The sequence below is a fragment of the Ceratotherium simum genome, chromosome 26 (assembly GCF_057802395.1).
Source record: "Ceratotherium simum simum isolate JZ-2026a chromosome 26, ASM5780239v1, whole genome shotgun sequence".
NCBI lineage: Eukaryota > Metazoa > Chordata > Mammalia > Perissodactyla > Rhinocerotidae > Ceratotherium > Ceratotherium simum.
This window is the reverse complement of record NC_141925.1, coordinates 16,412,851-16,433,163: the sequence shown is the minus strand read 5'-3', so window position 1 is coordinate 16,433,163 and position 20,313 is coordinate 16,412,851. Positions and strand designations below refer to the sequence as shown.

The 20,313-nt window shown below is 44.7% G+C and overlaps 1 protein-coding gene across 1 annotated transcript; it reads right to left on the bottom strand.

The window, feature by feature from the left end:
- Positions 1–10,530: 10,530 nt before the first annotated feature.
- On the bottom strand, positions 10,531–14,300 carry LOC147913581 (transport and Golgi organization protein 1 homolog). The gene is made up of 6 exons (XM_087417810.1): positions 14,265–14,300; positions 13,958–14,096; positions 11,861–11,962; positions 10,857–10,917; positions 10,714–10,749; positions 10,531–10,638 (listed from the first exon to the last, which is right to left on the bottom strand). The coding sequence occupies exons 2-6, from the start codon at positions 14,020–14,022 to the stop codon at positions 10,531–10,533; spliced, it is 372 nt and encodes a 123-aa protein (XP_087273936.1). The 5' UTR covers positions 14,023–14,096; positions 14,265–14,300.
- Between the last annotated feature and the right edge of the window lie 6,013 nt (positions 14,301–20,313).

Sequence of the window (20,313 nt, the reverse complement as noted above, 5' to 3'; positions counted from 1 at the left end):
CCCAGGCTGCTGCAGTGGAGCGCACGCACTTAACCGCTTGCGCCACCAGGCCGGCCCCTCTTCATTTCTTTTTAGTCTTAGTTCTCTCTCCTTCTCCATCTGGAGCATTTCTGCACTCCTATCCTCAATATTGCTAGTTCTTTCCTCCATACTGTCAGCTCTGTTCTTTAAACATTCCAGATTTTTCTTTATTTCCCCATTGTATTTTTCATCTCCAACATTTCTGATTGGTTTTTCTTTACAGTTTCAATCTCTTCTCTGAAGAAGTTCCTGATTTCATTGAATTGTCTATCTGTATTTTCTTATAGATCCTTGAGCTTTTTTATGATAGCTATTTTGAATTCTCTGTCATTTAGCTTATAAATTTTTGTGCCTCTGGGGTTCATTTCTGGGTGCTTGTCATTTTCCTTCTGGTCTGGAGATTTAATACATTTTTCCATACTGCTTGAGAGCATGGGCTTATTTTTCCTCATGCTGAAAAAATCTGGTTGCAGCTTCTACCTGCCACCCCTAGGTGGGTGTCAAGAGCTGTATATTCTGAGCCCACTGTGATCCACAGGCACTCTGGCCGACTGGCTGTGCTGGCGCTCCAGGTTGGGGTGGGGGCCCTTTCTTTAGCCTACATGATCCCAGGGACTTCTTGTTCTTCTCTCGCTATCTGCTCTCCTGGGGTGCTACCTTGACGAAGGCACCCCCACAACAGTTCCATCCCCTCTGTATGGGAATTTCCCACAGGCTGTGATGGACTTGGAGAGTGATTGCTTTCCCGCAGACGGCTGCCCCTCCACCTTCTTTCTCTGAGAGCTGTGTGGTCCCAGAGGGGAGGAACTCTTTCTTCGCCTGCCTGATCCCACGGGCTTCTCATTCTTCCCTCACTGTCTGCTCTCCTGGGGTGCTAGCTTGATGAAGACACCCCCACAACAGTTCAGTCCCCTCCATATGGGAATTTCCCACAGGCTGTAAGAGAACTTGGAGAGCAAAAGTTTTCCTGCAGAGGGCTGCTTCTCTCCCCTCTCTCTCAGAGAGCCACACAGTCCCAGTCCCAGAGTTGCTGTCGTTGGGGAAGGAGAGGAGTTCTCCTTACCTCCTTCCACTTCCTCCGGGGTACCAGCACCTCCACCTTCAGATGTAAGGCTGCATGGGTCTCTCAGACGTCTTTTGTGTTGTGTGAATATCCTCTGTCTGTATATGAATGTCCTTTTTGTTGTATATTGGGGGGGAGATTCTATGGGGGAAAGCTCACTTCGCCATGATGCTGACGTCACTCTCGTTTGTTGTTTTGCTCTTTACCATTGATCACAGTTCCTGCACTTTGCACAGGATTATATTTTTGATTGTGTATCAGACACTGTGCTCTGCCTGTTCCCGTGAGGGGAAATCAAAGGGGGACAAGGTGGCTGGTGGCTGGGTGATTGACACACAAGCACAGGTGCGTAGGGGTTTTCCCATTCCTGTTAAATGAATGTCAGTATTTTCAGAGCACAATTTGATACTCTTCTCTCACTCCCATGGCCTGGATCTTCTTGGCCCTACTGGGTTCTGTTCACAAAATAGAGACTGAACTTGTTTTCCTGGGAGAGGTTGGTCCTTCCATCTTTTAGGTAGATAGGTACCCCTTCACCTCTTTCTAATCAGCAGTTGAGCCACATTGGGGTGAGTTTCAGCTCATTTTAGAGTCAGCCACCACTGGTTTCCAGTGCTCACATGTTTGCTGTGTTTATTAGAGCCTCTCCTGTAGTTAGATTTGTCTCCTATGCTCTCTGGGACTGCAGGTGGTTTACATAGCCTTTTCACCTTGATCTCCAGCCTCACCTGCTGTCCCAGGGCCAGAGCTAATGTCCTGAGGGGAATCCCCTAATGTGTTAGGGGCTCTTCTAGATTCCACCCCATCCCTCCAGCCCACATCAAAATCCCTGCCCGTTTCCTTGTCTTCTAGAGGGGTCCTTCTGCCTAGAAAAAGCCTGATCCTCCATGTGTAAAGAACATTCCCCAGGTATGAGAAGGCCTGTGACCTCGTTCACAGAGCAATGGCTCTTCCTCCTCTGACACTGTAGTCCATCTGGTCCTCTTTACTTCCTTCCATAGCCCTCTCATGTTCTAAAACATGTAAATTTGGTAATGTTTCCTTTTTTCTGCTTGTTGCCACGCCCCTCCTGCCTACACCCCACCTGGAGCAGAAGTTCCATCCACTTTGCTAGGATCAAACACCAACCTGTTTCCCCTCAGCCCAGCACAACTGCCATTTCTGCTCGAAATTGATTCTCCCACCTAGAGAACAGGCAAATGCCACAGGGGAGAGGACATTGTGGCATGGGGCTCACATCATCATGCGTCTCTTTTCTCAGAGAGGGCAGCCCTTCAAGTCCTGTTTGGGCTGGTTTTTCTGCACTGCCTTCACTCTGGTTTTATGTATTTTTTCAGCTTTTACAGCTGTTTGTTTTTCGACAGTTTGTCTAATACAAGATACTCTGTCATAGATAAAACTGGAATGATTTTACCCTGTTGTTTTGATCTGAAAAATAGATGTATATTATTTTTATAAAGAGAAACATTTAAGAATTTTACCAGAAATATTGACTGTCTTTCAGGAGCAATTCTCCATCATCACATTAAAATGAATCATATGAAATCCCTGATGCATTCTCCTTCGAGACTAGTTATAATATCTCTAATCTCTTTTTGGAGACAGGTTTATAACAGACATCTCTTATGTTTTAGATCCTCTTTGCCTCTCCTCTCTTGTTTCATGTGTCCTTGTAGCAACCAGATCTCCAAGGCTCTGATGCACTTTATCTAAGTGCAACCTAACGCACCTCGCATTTTGTCCCTCTGACACATGCCTCCCACTCTCATCCTGGGTATCTGTGTAGAGGCTGAGGTATTAGATGTCCTCTGATCAAAGTCCACACACACATAGTCAGAGGTCTCTTAGTGTGACTGTGTGTGTATTCAGGGAGTGTCTTCAGTTATCGTGTGATCTGTGTGTGTGGTGGGTATGTTGCTAGGTTGTCTGTGCACATGTTTTTAGAGTTTATCATCAGAAGCTATACAGTCATTCATTTCTGTGTGTGTGTGTGTGTGTGTGTGTGTGTGTGTGTGTGTGTGTACTGATGTTTGTTATGGTTTGAGAGTTTATGGTTGTGTGAGATCTGGATGAATGTGAAATAAATACATAAGTGTGGTCAATGTTTGTGTGTGGTAAGAAGGTGGATTAATATTGTAAGACCTGAGAATGTGTGGTCAGGATGTGCATATGCGGTCAGAGTAGGTGTTTTGTATCAGTGTTTATGTGTAGTCACAAGGTATATAGGCATTTGGAAAATCTGTGTGTGTGTTGTATTTGCATGTGGTTACAGGGTGTATGGTCATTGTGAGGTGTGTGTGTGTGTGTGTGTGTGTGTGTTTGTGTGGCTATGACGTAGTGAGGGAGTGGTAGTGGGAGATGCATTGTAAACTTGCTCAACTATTTAATAGTCACCTACATCAGAATCCCAATTTTTCCAGCAATTTCAAAAGGTTCTCTGAGGGGCCTGGAGGAGGTGCTGGGGCTAAGAGATGGAAGAGTGTTTGTGTATAATTATAGAAGAGCAGAGTGGAGAGTATGTGTTCAGGGTTTGTGTATGTGTGCATGTGGGCAGGGGTTGAGAGATCTGTGTCTATTCCAGGTGTTTATTGGCACTGGTATTTGTGGAGGGTGTAGTTTCAGGCTTCAGGGGTGTGGAAGTGTTGTATGTTTGTTTGGAGGCTGTGTAAAGCTGTGTTTGTTTCCAAAGCGTGGAAGTGTTGTGTGAATGTGTATGTACGGGTTGCTCCTATGTGAGTGCAGGGGCCTCAGTGGGTTGTTATAAGAAAAAGGGTGTCAGAGGCACATGCCAGTCTCTGAGGATGCCTGCTTCTTTCTCTTCAAGGAGAAAAAAGTAAATGTGTATGGAATCACCCTGAAAATTGTTAGAAAGAATTTTTGCTCCCGCTGAATAGGCCAGGAGGCTCCTCATCTAACTGTCCTTTGAGAAGAAGGTCCGGCCCAAGGTTTGGAGGCTGAGGGCCTGAGTCTGANCCGGGGGAAGGTGTGGGGTCACTGGGTAGGGATTGGCAGTCCCAACTAGTCAGGCTGCACTTCAGAGCTGGGCTGCATTTCTAGTGGCAAAGATGGGCAACAAACAGAAAGAAAAGCAGGAGCTTTAGAGTCTGTGCCAGGGCACACAGGGTCCAAAGAAGCCAGGACCTCCTTGAGTTTGGGGGTGCTGGAGCCCAAGGTGTGTGCAGCACTAGGGACAGCCAGACTAGCCCAGCAGGCACCAACAGCCCACAGTGGATTCTAACAGGCTGGCTGCCAGTCTCCAGTCATCTCCTCTCCCCAGAAGTCCCGCCTCATTCTTGAGAGCTGCAGTACCCGCTTCCCTGCTCCTTTCACTCCTTCATAACAGCAATTCATTGTGATGATTGTGCCGTTACCAAACCAGGTTCATTTTTGCCCATTGCCCTGAAAGCCAATCACTGAGATGACAAGATTGCAGCAGAGAGTGTTTTAATCACAAGGCAGCCAAGTGACGAAGCAGGAGAACTAGTCTCAGATCTGCCTCCTCAAAAACAGGGCCTCAAGGATATTTATAGGGTAGCGGGGTAGATAGATAGATGATTGGAGGTAAGGAGAGGTGAGGTAATTGATGATCTGTGCAAGTGTAGTCACACTTCATGCCTCTTCATAGGACACGTTCACAAAATGGTGGCATTAGCATGATGTGAGGGTGGAGTTTTTAGCTTCTTGATGTCAAAAGGTCACTTATCAGGCATGTGTACAGGCCCAGTTGATGGGTTGGTGGTCTCAACTGGTCTGAACTGGACAAGGGCTCCTAATTCCTGAAAAACAGCTCAAACATCCATTACCGTGGTGACCCAGGCATGAGGAGATGTTATCTATAGGAACCTAGTGGGAGTCAGTATATTGCCTAAGCAGCACAGTTAACAATGGGTAGGTGAGCGACTAAGCGCTATAATTAGTAACTGCAGAAAAAGAAAAACACCTTAGTTGCTAGCTACCTAATCATCAATAGCTAACTCTTTACCGGTTTCAGCTTGGTGTTCCCAGAGCTGCTGGCGGGCTGGCTGCTTCCCGCCACTTGGCAGGAGGGAGGGCCCTTCAGGCTCCAGGAGCTGCCAGGGCAGAATGGATTGGATTGGGAGACCTGGATGGAGCCAGATATTTCCACCCCAGCACCTTCTCCTTGGTGTGTGTGTAGATGGGGGCAGGGGGGTCCCATGCCATTGACCTCTGCCTTGCCCATCCTTCAACAAGGAACCTGTGGGAGGATTATGGGAGCTCATGGGACTTACCAAAAAACTCTGATGCCATCAGCCCCCAGCAAAGACTGCCTGGACTTGGTGCTATTGGGGGCCTGCTGGCAAGTTGAGTGAAGGGCACAAAACCTGGATTACTGCAGAGCCTCCTCACTGTTCTCCTGGAGCCACTCCTGGCCCCTTGTCTATTCGCCACCATCAGAAATTGGCCACTTCCTGGGGAAAGAGAGCTGTCTCTCTGATCACCAGACACCCATGGGACTGGCAGGCACCATGTGCTGAGTATTTATTGACTGAATAAACATAACCACGGCCAGATCTAGATGTAGGATGTGCCCACCACCCGAAGGATCTCTCAGGCCCCTTGCAGTCAAGAGTACCCCCAAGGAATAACCTTGCTTCTGCCCCATCCCCGTGGTTTCTGCCTGTTTTTGAACTGTGTGTACAAGAATCACACTGTATACACTCCCTGGGGTGAGTTGGATGGTCCTCCAAAAGCAGGCAGCTGATACTGAGTTAGAACTGTAAAGAGTGTATTAGGGGTGACAACAGGAAAGATAAAAGTGGAGGGGCAGGATTGGGCAGGAAAAACCATAATAATTTGCCACAGCCAGTTTATCACCGCTCAGTGTCCTCCTTCAAAATGAGTGTCCTGTAAGGCAAAGAGATTTGGGGTTATTTCAATGATAGGCTATTCTTCCTATCTACATTTGTCTTCTATAACGTATCTCTGGCTTCTGATGAACACTTTAGTGTGCGGCTGCATCTGTGTGTTTATAGTGAATGGAAAATAATTGTCTTCAGGTCTCAGGTATAGATCTCTGAACTCACACATTCTCAAAATTATCTTTTCCATCTTTAACTGGTGGGATCCGAATTTCAATAGAAAAAAGCAGGGTCTTTTCCTTATCTTTTGAAACAGGGATTGTGAATCTCTAGGCCTGAGCTCTTACACCCTCAGTTTAATGGAATGTACCTCAATGACTATCTTCTGATAATCTTCTGTGTGGTGATATTTTCATTAAACTGCAACATGTCCCAGCCATTTTGCAGACACTTTCATTATGTACTTAATCTCGTCTTCCTCACAATGACCTCAGAATCCAGTATCACCCCCTTACACACACAACAGGGCTGAGGATCTGAGTACGCCCCACTGAGAGTTGGTATTAGGAGCTGAGACAGCAGGTACACAGGCCAAGAATCAGGATACTGTGTGGTAAGTTTGGGGAGATGCAAAGCTGACAGTCAGGGGTGGTGACTAGAGGATGCAGGGATGTGGTGAGAGGGGTCCAGCAGGGGCGGCTCCTGATCAACCTTGAATATACCAGGAAGAGTCTGACTCGTACTGAAGGCCAAGGCCTCTGCTCTGCTGATCTAGACCCTGTCTTCACATTTAGTCTCACTGGGGCACAATAAACTCAGGCAGACAAAGGATCCTCAAAGAGCCAAGTTACATTTCCAAACCTCCAGAGATTTTTCCATTGTACAGATCCAGAATTTTCAGAAATCCAAGGGAAACAAGAATCTTGATTTCGATTATGAACTAAGGGCTTTAGGGCAACAGCAACATTTTGATGAGGATAATTGCATTGCCCACACTGTGTGATTTGAAAACACGCAGCAGCTCTGCGTGGACCTCGCACTGCCTTCACACTCCCTGCTCGAGCTGCTTGCCCGGCTGGGAATGGCCTTTCAGCTCCATCTAAGGAACCCAACCCACCCCCGCTGGGCACCTCCTCAACTCTTTCTTCTCTTCACAACCTCCCGCTTCACTCTGGTGAGATTCACGTCGCCCTCTTTTGTTCTCTGGGTCCCTTCACTGCTGCTTCCATTACGTGATCACAGGATCTTGAATGGAAATCTCCCTCTGCTATAGGACACCTTAAGCCCCTGAAGTTAGGGGTGCGCCTCATCCCCCACAGAGCCCGGCACATGGTCTGTGTACAATGTGCATCTGCAGAACTGTTCTTTCTGCCTTTCTGTAGACAGCCTCTTTCCTTCTCTATGAGACACCTGCTGCCCAGCTCAGGATGGGGCAATTCACGGCCCATTGTCCGTATGTCCTGAGAAACTTGAGGAACGTTACAATGTCCTCAGCCAGGTTTACCCTTGCATTGCAAAGCCCTCAGTAACATATCTACCTTTCCTCCAAAAACTCCATAGGAAAAGAGATGAATATGCTTTACAGTCAACTCATACTCTTCAGATCATCTTACCGAGTGGGACACGTGGAGGCAGTGGGTGAGGGCCTAGAGGCCTCCAGGATGGAGGAGACAGATGTGGCCCAGAGCCCACAGGGTTGGTTGTGCAGGGTGGTGCTGCAAAAGAAGGAGGCCCTCTTGCCTCAACATTGACCTGCGGAACAGAAGTTTAAAGTCAGGTGGATGTGGCAGACACAAGCGCCAGCACCAACCAAAGCTGAAACCCAGTGAAGCCGGGGAAGCACTTGGCACCCTCCCCGCCCCCAGGTGCCAGGAGAGCAGCATCCATGCCAGACCGCTCTACCTCTCCCACGGGGGCCGGCGCAGCTTGGGTAGGAACAAACACCACGGGGATGAACCACTGTCACCACACGTCACCGCCCGTGTCGGCGAAAGCACAAGAGCAAGGGGTCCTGTCCTAGAGGACCGGAGGAGGCAACACCAGACTGAGAAAGGAGCCGACTCCAGGCAGACCGGCATCTCGGTCCAGGACCGGCCTCCACCCTCCTCACCACCCCCAGCACCACAGAACCTTGTTGGCTCTCTATTCAGAAGAGAGCGCCCGAGAGGGATGGAAAAGCCCGCTCCCCACCTCTGGAAGCCGAGCTGCTCCTGGGGAGAAGCTCTGCCTGCAGGCCCCTGCCCTGCCCGTCCCCCGCCTCAGCTTCCCTCCCCGACAAAGGGGTCTTCTCCTCCGCTCGGGGTCTGCCCACGGCCACCAGGACCTCTGGGGCGCTGGGCACCCCGGGGGCCTGCGTTTTCTGAGGGGAACGGTGTGACCGACAGGACTCGGTTAGGCTCAGCTCTATCTATCGTCACCCACAGGAAGACAGGTTTCTAAGCCCACCGTGAGGCCAGCGGACTAATTGTGTCCAGCGGAAGCGTGAGGAGGGCATTGTAAAGGACAGAATGAACACAGACGTGTTTTGATTCCAGCCGTAAAACCCGTGACAGGGGATGAGGGAGCGTCCTGGCTCTAACGGCACCACCGGACACCACAGGACCACCCTCATGTCAGCACTAGTGATGGCCTCTGGCGGGAATAGGTCCTGCAGCGCAGTTCTGATGTACACTCTTCACTCCTTTGGTGCCCGTTCCCATTTCCTACTGCAAATAGGCCATTTGTGATCATTCAGACTATTCTGACCTAGGCTACCACTGGAGGGATCCTGGAGAGCACAATGACCCATAGAGAGGGGACCCTGAGGAACTGTGACATCGGCTGGATCCAAGAACATTCCAAATCGCACGAAGCACCCAACATGAAGTTGGAGGGACGGCCTCTCCTGTTCCTCTCCCATGAGGATGATGGCAGACGTTCCCAATAGGCTCCTCACCAAACCCAAACCAGGAATGGAGCAAAGGAACCACAACAACAACAATCCTCGCCAAGGAATTCAGGAAGGAGTCGGCTCTGCCAGAGACTTCAGTGTGGGCTTAAGGTAACCCTCAAGTGTTACTTCCAGAAACACACCGTGAGAGCCCTGCAGTCCTCAGCCCAGAAGCACTGAAGGCTTCTGGAGGCGCCACCAAAGATGAGAGCTGAGAGTGGGGAAGCCCAAAGGCTCCTGGGGAAGACTGTGCTTTCAGGGAAGGAAATGACACAGCAGACGTGCCACGGAACACACAAACCGGACATGAGGCCAAGAGAGCCTGCTGCACACACACGTCAACGTTTCCAGAGACGGTTACGACTGAAAATGACCACAGCACTTACTTTGCCCCCGGAGCTGCTGCTCCTCACAGCCGCAGAAACAGGTCCCGGATCTGAAAGAGGCCAGAGAGGAGGGATGGGGGTTTAGTCGGACTTGCATAGACTGTGAGGAAGGAAACCACACCCTCCGCGCCTTCCTCCACCATCTGACATTCTTTCCCACTTCTGGGCCCTTACCAATGGCAGAGGGCTCCCCACACACCTCAGGTGACCCCCGAGGAGAAGGGGAGACCCGTCCCTGACCCTTGAGGAAGACACTACAGGGCCCTGGTTCAGGGGTTTTCATAACTCATCAACCACCTGTGGTCAGGTCCGGGCTCAACTAGCGGAAATCAACACTGAAACAGGGGTTTCCCAATACACATCAGGAAATCACCATTTCATCATAGAGTAAAATTAAAATGAGAATAACCTCAGATGCGATAATAGCAACAACCCCTCAACATGAACAGCACAGGTCCTTTTCTTCCAGGCCGCAGGTGGACTTTTCAATCTCTCACTCTACACATAAGCTGCCTTCCACATGTGACCAGACATTATATAAATATTTATGAACAGAAATGGACTTAGACTAATATTATAGTAATGAGAAAATGGAAGATATGGGGATTTAACAGCAAAGCTGTAGCGTTACACTGATAATGTCAGGAGTAAAATTACATAGAAATTTAATTTATGAATGGAATACTAAAGTCCACAAGCAAAAGTTAAACAGGAAGAATAAGGGAACCTCCAAAATAGTAAATAAATGCCTTTTTTCTCAACTCAAAGAAAAATCAAGTCTTCAGCATTGACTCAAGTTGGGAAGGAAGCATGCACCCACTTCCCCCAGGCACGTCTCTCCAGTTGAGAGCAATCCAAGAGCACCCGAGGCGGGTGTTGGGGGCAGAGAGGGTCCACAGTCAGTGGCGGGGCATGAGCTCCACCAGTCACAGGGCGCAGGCCCAGAAAGCCAGTCTGGCTGGGGCACCTGAGGAAAACATCTTCCTGTCACCCCTCGAGATAACCTGTTGTCTTTAGGTCGTGCTTGGGATTGGTTCCAGGCAACACGGTGATCCCCCACAGGAACAGGTAGGACATGGAGTGGTTTTGCAGCAGAAATTAAGTGGCTGCACTTCACAATGTGCTCCCTACCTCTCTGTGGAGGGTTCTGCATCCCAGGTCTTCCCGACGTTGGTTTGTGCAGCCTGTATCCCTCAGGCACCCTCTTTTTGGGCATTATCTCCAATCTTGAATGTAGGAAAAGGAATGGACTTCAATAAAATTACAACACCAAGTCCTTTACTAGGCACTAAACAGCTTAGCCCTAACACCTCAAAAACACCTGTAAAAAATGTACGTCAAAATCCCATACCTGTGTTTCAAGTGGGCGGCTTCCCTGCTCTGCTCTGCTATCTCCCTCTCCCAAATCCGAGCCTTGATCTGTGGGAGAAAAACACATCCACCTTCAGTTGTGGCAGACTGTGCACAAAGGGAAGGAAAGAAAGCAAAACTTACCCAGTTGTCGTGAGCGTTCTTCTCATACACAGCCATCTGAAAAAGCCAACACGTCATAACCCTATGCTGAGGGCTTCCAGGGCCGCTGTGACCCTCTGCATTGGGTGCTGAAGGAGGCGGGACTGTGGGCAGATGCAGGTTACCTGGTGTCTGAAGGTGAACTCCGCTTGCTGCGCTTGTTGTCGCATTTGATCAATTTGGTGCCTGTGAGTGACAGTTGCTTTCATCAGATAAAGCACGATATTGAGGATGATTTTAAATAGTCTTCCCATGTTTCCATTGTCTGAACTGTACCCTTATACACATTATCCAATCCTATAAGACACACTTCACATGATTATAAAAGTACAGTAGGATCAAAGCTATTGCTACATTGTTTCCTTATTATCGAATGCCCGCCAGCTTCTGAGTTGATATAATTCCCTCACCTATTCTCAATATCTCCCTAATTTATCCTGCAATGAGCGTCTTTCATCATACAGCTCGCTGCTTCTTTTCCTTACATCCTGATCATATTTCTCAGGGCTACAACACTGGGTCTCTAAAATGGCATGCTCGTATCTACTGATGTGATTCATCCGACACCAAACTGCTTCCCTAAGATGTACAACAGTTTTTACCTCCTCCAGGAACATTATTGTGAACCACATTTCGACATAGTCTGGTCAACATTGAGGATCAGGAAATTATTAGCAAATTTATTTATTTATTTATTTATTTGTGAGGAAGATCACCCCAGCTAACATCCGATGCCGATTCTCCTCTTTTTTGCTGAGGAAGATTGGTCCTGGGCTAACATCCGTGACCAAGTCCCTCTCCTTCCGTGGGAAACTGCCACAGCACGGCCTGACAAGCGGTGCATTGATGCGCCTGGGATCGAACCTCTGCGAACCCGGGCCGCCCGAAGCAGAAGCGCGCACCCAACTGCCAGCGGCACCAGGCTGGCCCCTACTTTTTTTAAGTTAATATTTTAACTTGACATTTGTGAAACTTAACATTTTTCTTTCTTGTGTGAAATCTCTATATAAATGTCTTCTGAACATTTGCTTATATTGGTGTATGAATTGGGTCTAAACATTGTACAAAAGTTAAAAAAAAAATCCAACAAAGGTTTTACGAGCCACTGGTATTCAAGAGCTGAACTCACCTGTAGTTCTGCGTTTCTTCCTCAGCCAGTTTCAGTCTCTTCTCTGCCGCTGAGAGCTGCTGCTCCTTTTCCACCCGCTCACGGTCTTTCATTCTCAACTTCCTAAGAGGGGAAAGACATATGCATTATCCGTAGCCCATGTGAAATTCTGCCTTTCTCCCCTCCCAGAAATCCAAAGGGCAAGATTCAAATGTCCCCTCCCATCCTACCCCACAAATGCCTAGATGGACAAATATAATCAGAGGAAAGCATTTAAGCCCCCCATTAGAGCACAAAGAAAAATCAAGCTCCATCCTGCTGGCAAGTCTTTGGCAATTCTGAGCTTCTCTTCACAGCTCTGTGTTCCTAGTCATTAGTAAATGAACTAAACAAATAGAAAAAGCACATATGAGACGCACCATGTGCCCTCCCAGGCTCAGTCTCTTGGGACTGGGACAGCACAAGCTCATTTTCTTTCAGCTCATCGCAAGTAAGCACATTAGGGTGAAGCAGAGGTTCATGACTTGTCTGATTTCTCTCAGGGAGAGACCTGACGCCATGACACAGCCATAGATCCTTGCTGGACATGGGGTCATAACATCGGACAATTAACTACTAGACACTTCTACTGTTCAAGAATGGAACTCCTGCCACCTACTTCAAAGATCCTAGTTGAGGAGAATGGAAACCATGCTGAAGGAAAAATTATCTGAATCGCCCCATATTCAGGGTATCTCCTGAAAATGAAAAACTTTCAAATTGAGGATATCAATAACAGGTAGATTGATTTCATTAACAAGTACCTTGATTTCATTGACAGTGAAGGCTGCAAAGGGCAATGGCTTAAGGCAGATGTGTTGTGCTGCCTTCAAACTACTTTGTTCAAGGTTCTGATTCAAAAGATTCTCAACTTGACATTGGATTTGCTAGGGATCACACACAAAATTAAAGAGCCCTAGGAAACAGGGACGAAAACACTAAAGAGACAAAGTTCTCACATTTGTTTCTGGCCACGCAGCCAATCTTTCAGCAAATGCTTTCTGGACTGGCTGGAACATAGTGGGTGCATTGTAAGGTGATGGGGATATAGAGAGAAGTAGGGCACTATCACCACCATAAAACATCTCATAGTTTAATGCAAACAAGATGCCAGTGAGGACAGAGCCACCCTACCCCAGCCCTGGGCAGGGAGAACACAAACCTGGCACTTGTGGGAATATAAGAAAAGTTTTGCCTTTGAACATGGATGAGTGGGTCTGAAGTCCCTCATCTCCCCCTGGCAACAATAGGAAACATTGGCCAAAATATGAAATTCATGATAGAATGCACCAGATTGCTAACAAGCCAGTAAAGAAACTCAGGGCAAGATGGAGAAGAAGGATGCCCAGGATTAAGGTCAGCCTGGCATTTGGGGCCACTTTCCACAAGGTTCATCAACTAATCCCAGAGGAGACTTCTGAGATGCAAAGGCAGCTGAGCTGCATTTTCATGGTCAGTCAGCGAAGGTCACCCTAGAAAATCCTGCGGGCCTTAGCTGGGTCCCAGGAGACTTACACACTGAGAATAAAGGCAGACAGAAAACACACTGGCCTTAGGAGGGACTAAGCCTGCAGTGAGTGGTCTCAGTCACTAACTGGATTAATAGGATTCAGTACTGCTGGCGTCCCTGATCACCTGCCACATGTAAACACCCATCTTTTCTGCAGCAGGATGACATCAGACAAGGCCTCAATTTTTCTCTAAATATTATCTACCCAATGTCTAGAATTTAATAGGAAATGATAGACATATGGAAGGTCAGGACAATATGATGGGATTGAAACCTAGAGTACAATGTAAATGAACCCAGAGGGTTCCAGATAATGAAGTGATTAAAGCTGGTACCTGTACGCCGTCCAATCTTAAAGTAATTACAAATAAGAATCTCTGACAACCAGTTAGAATGGAAAGGAAGATGCAGATTACAAAAATCAAGGCAGAAAGGAGAAACAATTCTGTACTGACTGAATATGGCAAAAATACGGTGATAAATGTTCTAAAAAATTATAATTCTCTACATTGGTCTACACATTCACTAATACAACAGTATTGGTAACAATCAACACATGAATAGCTTACTGTTCTGTGACCCACTTTCTTTGTCCACAGATTTCATCAACCATACGTGTGTTCTTCTTTAGCATTTCTAATTCGGCTTCCTTTGTCTCTTTAACAGATCTCAGTGCCTCACAGCTGTCTTCTAGTTTCTTTCTCCTTTCTGTAAAGCATAAAACCATTTTCTTTGTGTGTGTGCACATGTTCCAAATACTTGGTTGTGATGGGGAGAGAAGAAAGGAGAGAATCCTGAAGGCAAGAAGTCAGTTTTCACCTTCTCACTGCAAACTCATTTTTACTATATGGGGTTTCTTCCCAACAAGCAACATACCTTCCAGATTACGTTTATTAGCCGTCGAGGCTGTCTGCTTCGAATCCTTGAATGCTCCACTGACATCTCCTGACTTTAACGGAGATTTGAGAAAAGGTATTCAAGAAGTAATGATTGTACGACAATGTGAATGTACTTAACACTACTAAAATGTAGACTTAAAAATGGTTAGATGGTAAATTTTACGTGTATTTAGTCTCAATTAAAATAAGAAAATTAAAAGAGAAGTAATGATATTTAGTTCTCTGATTTATATAATCTATGGGAGTAACTTTTTATTTGCTCCTATTTGATCTTAAGCTGAGCATCTTCCTTCTGTACATGCTGTTCTTCAGACTTCAATTTCAGTTCACTGACACGAATTTCATTCAGGGGGATTCAAACCCAAAGCAAAACATTCTCACTAATGACTTAGTTCCCAAGAAGAAAAATCCCTAAATCAATAACATAAATTTAATATTCTAAGACATGACACATTTGTTCTTCACCAAAGCTAAGGTCTACAATGAAATTCTTGAAGCAAATATAGGTAGTTTACTTCTGAAATTACTGAGGTGTTCACTGAAATATCAACTTTTAAGTTTTCTGTAGATTTTTCTTTTCTGATATTTGCACGTAGGATAGAAATAAAACATGTACTGGATTTCAATAGAAACACTGGGCGACATGCTAAAAGAAGAAACGCCAATAAAACATGTCCCACATCAGCCCCTGTATCACTAAAAGCAGTAGATCCGGTTTGAGCCAAGGAGAAAAGTCAAACACATAAAGAAATGAGGAACTCAGAGAATAGTTGAAGTCAGAAATGTTTCCTGGGCACTCTGACTTTCCTACACTCAAGACAATGGGATACTTGACTGGGGGACAAGGCAAAAGCAAAGAAGGCCTCAAATCTTGAAGCCAAACAGCTCAAATGAACAGCTCTTCTTAGTGAAAGGTAAATATTGTCCCCAGATTCACCTTGGAAATTCTGTGCTCTGTACTAAGAGGGACAGGACTGTCCAACATGGCTAGAAATCTGTTCTACACTTTCTCAGTTCTACGTTTCTTGGAGGGGAGGGATTGCTAAATGATATAAAATTACTCAAGGTTGTAAAAACAGAAAAAAATTCTTCCTAAGTCCTTATATTTAAAAGGCTCTGTGGTATTAGTACTTGAAACAGCAGTGAACAGCATGGAAGAAGGCAGGGCTCAATTAACCCAGTGAACAAAAAGGCTCAAAAGTCAAATTATGGTAATAACTTAGTAGCAAAACTCTCACCAAGTCCCGATTCTCGCTGTTTGATCTCTGTCAGATGCCAGTTCAGCAAATATACTTTCAATCATGTCATTAATGCTTCCAAGCATTTTGATGGTTTTCTTAAACAAAACATATAGAAATTAGTAATATTTATTCATTATTTTTATTTCTGTTTTTAGAGTGTAATCTTGGGAAAAGGAGGGATTTTTACCTGCAATTTATGTGCTTCGTCGCCAAGAATCTTGTTCTGCCTCTTATTTTCTTGAGCACATTTCTTTGCTTCATTGATCTATACAAATACATAATAATGGATTCAGAATTCAAAAATATTAATTATAGTGATAGTGAAACCTCTCTCTCATGGGTAAGTCCTTACAGATATAAAAAAAGTGGTAGTTTATATATAAGAGGCTTGTTTTGAATTTAGACTGTTATACATTGTAATGAAATGGGACACTAGGATGAAAGAAGAGACAGCAAAATAAGTGAACTAGAAGAAAGAGGAAGTACTTCAAGGTGAAGCCATGAAAATAAAAATTAAAGGATGATTATACCTTCTGTTCACAAATAGATATTTTTGGCCAGTTCTGAGTTTTCTTTCAAGTAATTCTTCTTCTTCTCAGAAATTTGATGTAAATTAACTAAAGAGAAAAAAATTATTTGTCAGATTATTACCAAAACCAATAAAATTGAATTACCCCAATGTGTCAATAGCAAAGGCACGTTATTGGCACTATGAGCGTAAATAACTTTTTAGCACAACTACAATCCCTGAAGAAAGCAAGTTTCAGTTAGTGGCATTTTAAATGCAGGAAACAAATATAGAAATAAGAACCTATTTCAATGAGATTCCCATTTAATCTTTTTTCAAAGATGAAACAATGTCTTAGCCTAACATCCCATCGTTAGGCAATATTTTTAGAAAATGTGAACAGTTCAAACAGCCCTGTCATCACCAGAGAAACAGAGAAAATTCAAGCAACCTATGTACTTATATTCTGTCCTCCAATTATCACATAAAATAAACAGATCAGTGCAATTGTTTTAAAAAACAAAACTCTAAAGGAAAAAAGAAAAAAAAAAAACACCTGACTTCTTCCAGGTTTTCCCCACCCTTTAATATTACCCAGAGAGATTCCTCTAAATGTCACTTGACCAGCTACTGAAAAGTCTCTCACGCCTTCCTGCTGCCCAGCAGATTCCCCTTCATGAGAGCCAGGGTGGGAGGCTCAGGAGGACAAGGTCTTTGGAATCAAACACACTTGGGTACAATCCTGGCTTTACCACTTAGTTGCTAGAGGACCTGGATAACTCACAATCCTTATAAGACAATATCCTTCAGCCCCAAGATGAGAATGTTACGATCCACCATTACAGGAATACAGCACACGTAAAGCACCCAGTAACAGATGGATAACACATGGAAAGCTCCAGAACACAGCCCACAATTCCACACTCCTCTCAGAGGCGTTTAATTCTCTCACCTGACCACAAAGTGCAAACTTATCTTCTATTTGCCCAGCATGAGAGCTCTGATACCCTGATCACTCTTCTCACCACCAACACTGTTGCATTCGCTGTGACAAACACCAGCAGCTTAGGGCCTACTAAGTGTCAGGCAGCCACCCTGGCTCTCAACAGACAGCACCACTTAATCATCACAGTCTAGGAAGCCTGTACAGAATGTCTTATCCCTATTTTGCATTGGGTTCATTTCCACCCATTCTCCACTGGCATGAGTGGCTCCCTCCGCTTCAGACTCATAACCCAGGGTTGTGACACACACTTTGCCTGGCAATACCTGGGTTCTTCTCTCAGCCATAAACTTCTTGATAGGCTCTAGTAGTGTTTTATCATCTCTACATTTCACCAAGAGCCAGGTCATGTCAACATATTCACTCAAACTTCAGCCTCATGCCATCACTTGCTTCCTAAACATTTCTATGCAAAATTAAACTCACCCTATCGTCCCACTCCCATGATCCATTCCTCCTGCGGGTCTCTTATCTCAATAGATGGCAGCTCCCCTTATGTTGTCATTTAGTTTCCAACCCCAGAAGAGTAAAATTTTCAAGCGTCAAAAAGTCAATTAGCGGGGCCGACCCAGTGGCGCCAAGAGGTTAAGTCTTGGCGTGCTGCTCTGGCGACCGGGGTTCGCCAGTTCGGATCCCGGGCGCGCATCGGCGCACCACTTGTCAAGCCATGCTGTGGAGGCGTCCCATGAAAAGTGGAGGAAGATGGACATGGATATTAGCCAGGGCCAATCTTCCTCACCAAAAAGAGGAGGACTGGCAGATGTTAGCTCAGGGCCCATCTTCCTCACACACACAAAAAAGTCAATTAGACATCAGAAGTCACTGTATTTACTCCCAATTGAATTAAAACCCACATCAAACACTAGAACTGAGAAAATATTACAAAGGAAACTAAAGCCTAAACTCTTACCTTGATATACTCGAGGCTTTACCTAGGAGAGGAAGAAACAAAAATTAAATATGATGTCAAAACATATTATTAGTGAAAATCTATCATTCTGACAAAATATCAAAATAATAATCCAATGAAATTAAAATCATCATTTTGTTCAGCATAATGATTAATTATAGGATTAAAAATAAGGGAAAATTATAATTTCCTGTTTAAGTCATAAAACTTCACAACCATCACTGATAAAGAGCACAAAAGTAAATTACTTATTTTTGCAGTCAAAAGATCTGTTTATGCTCTATTAAGTGAACACTAATCTATTTAATTTTGGTAATGGATATGGCAAACATTTTTATAAACACTCTAATGCATCATTTCCGTGATTTTTTTTGTCAAACCCAATATCCACACTGACGTCCAGAACCTGGGATTGTTTTAAAAGCCTCCAAAAAAACTTAAAAAGAAAAGGCAAAATCTTTGTACTAAGATATACCTCTTTCAATCAATAGAAAGCCTTTCTGAAATCTTACAGAGTTGGCTGATTGCTGAATTAATAAACAATTACAGCACATCAGGTCCTATGCTTTTCCCAGACCACTAAAAACAGAGGGTCATCAAATGAGAAAGAGAGTGGGAGATGGCTAGAGAACAAGAACAATAAACAACAGAAATGACAGCTAACATTTCAAGAAAGGGCAAAAGTGCTTCCCAGCCGGAGGCATCCTGTGGAATTACAGCTCAATAAAATCCAGGCAAGACCCCATTTTAATACCACGGAAAGACACATTTTCTTGACCCCTAAAACATATTTTCCCATTCAAGAGTTTTAAATGATGCTCAGACACTGAGGTCAGCCCAAAAAACATGCCAAGGTACTAGGATATCATTACAGTATCAAAAGCCAGTCATAATAACAATGTCATAGGTAAATGCATCCATGGAGGACAAACAGAAAATCTCAGATATTCCTTTAACTTCACATGATACTCAGGAAACAGTGAACTTCCCTGTCCCTTGTTACCCAACCCCACAGGCAGGGACAAGTGGGAAGTGGGATGGGCTCAGGAAATACTTAATATTGGTCTTTTCTTTTTGAAGGGAAGGGTTTATAAATTGTAGTTTTCTCATTGAAAATATATCGTTGTCTTGCTCAATGAGTTCTTTACTAAAAAGATTAGAATATTTTACAAAGTTCACTTCCATTTCAAACGTTAATTTGTGTTCAAGTTAGTGATCTAAAGGAAATAAGAGAGCTGGACTCCTGGATTCTGATCCAGCTTGTAAGGAGCTTGGAAGCTGTCACTCCTGTCCACATAACAAGATACAAGCTGAACAAATTGAAAGTCAAAAACTCTTCATAGATCTATCAGAGAACTGATGTCTGGCATAGCCTGCAGAATCAGAGACCCAGACTGGCCAATACAGAAAATCACCCCTTATTGGAGCAGAAGCCCAAGGTCAGAAATCTCTGCAGAAACCAGAACACCATGGTAGGAAAACATTTACTGTAATTGATGAATTCCTGGATGCTCAGTGTGGACAAGCAAGAGATTTAAAAATGCCAGGGTTGCCCAATCTGGAAGGTTTCCAATACTTGTGTGAGTTTTATCTCCAGGAATCCTAACAGTTTCTCACAGTAAATACTGGAGAAAAATCCCCTCATGCTATTGGCAGGGACAGGGGAAAAATAGCTATTTAGAAATAAACTCACAGTATTCTGTTCTTCTTAAAAAGACTTGCCCACAAGAGAAACTACTTTAGCAGAGACTTACTGGTGTTTTTCCAAAGACTAAGTGACCTAGGTGAAGGGAAATACCCAATTCCAGAGCTCTCTCTTCTTCCTGTCTCACCTAAGAGTAAACTCAGCCTAACCCCTAGCCAGATAAATATAAATCCTCAGACTAAAGGCCTGTTTACCTCAATTGTTCCTTTAAACCAGGACACGACATCCAGCTTTCAACAAAACCTTACAAGGCAAACTAAAAGAAAAAACCACACAGGTTGAACACAGCGAGAAAGCATTAGAATCACACTCAGTATGGTAGAGAGGATGGAATTATCAGGCTAAGAATCGAAAACCATGATGATTAACATGCTAAGGGCTCTAGCTTAAAAAAAAAAGTGGACCAACATGCAAGAAGAGATGGTAGAATATAAGCAGTGATGAAAGAATTATAAGGATCCAAAAGAAATTCTAGAAATCCAAAATCCCCATAACAGAAATGAAGAATGCCTTTGATGCATTCATTAACAGACTCGACATGGCTGAGGAAAAGAATCAACCAGTTTGAAGAAATGTCAGTAGGAAACTTTCAAAACAGAAATGCAAAGAAAAAAATACCCAAAATACAGCTTTTACACAGAATCCAAGACCAGTGAGAC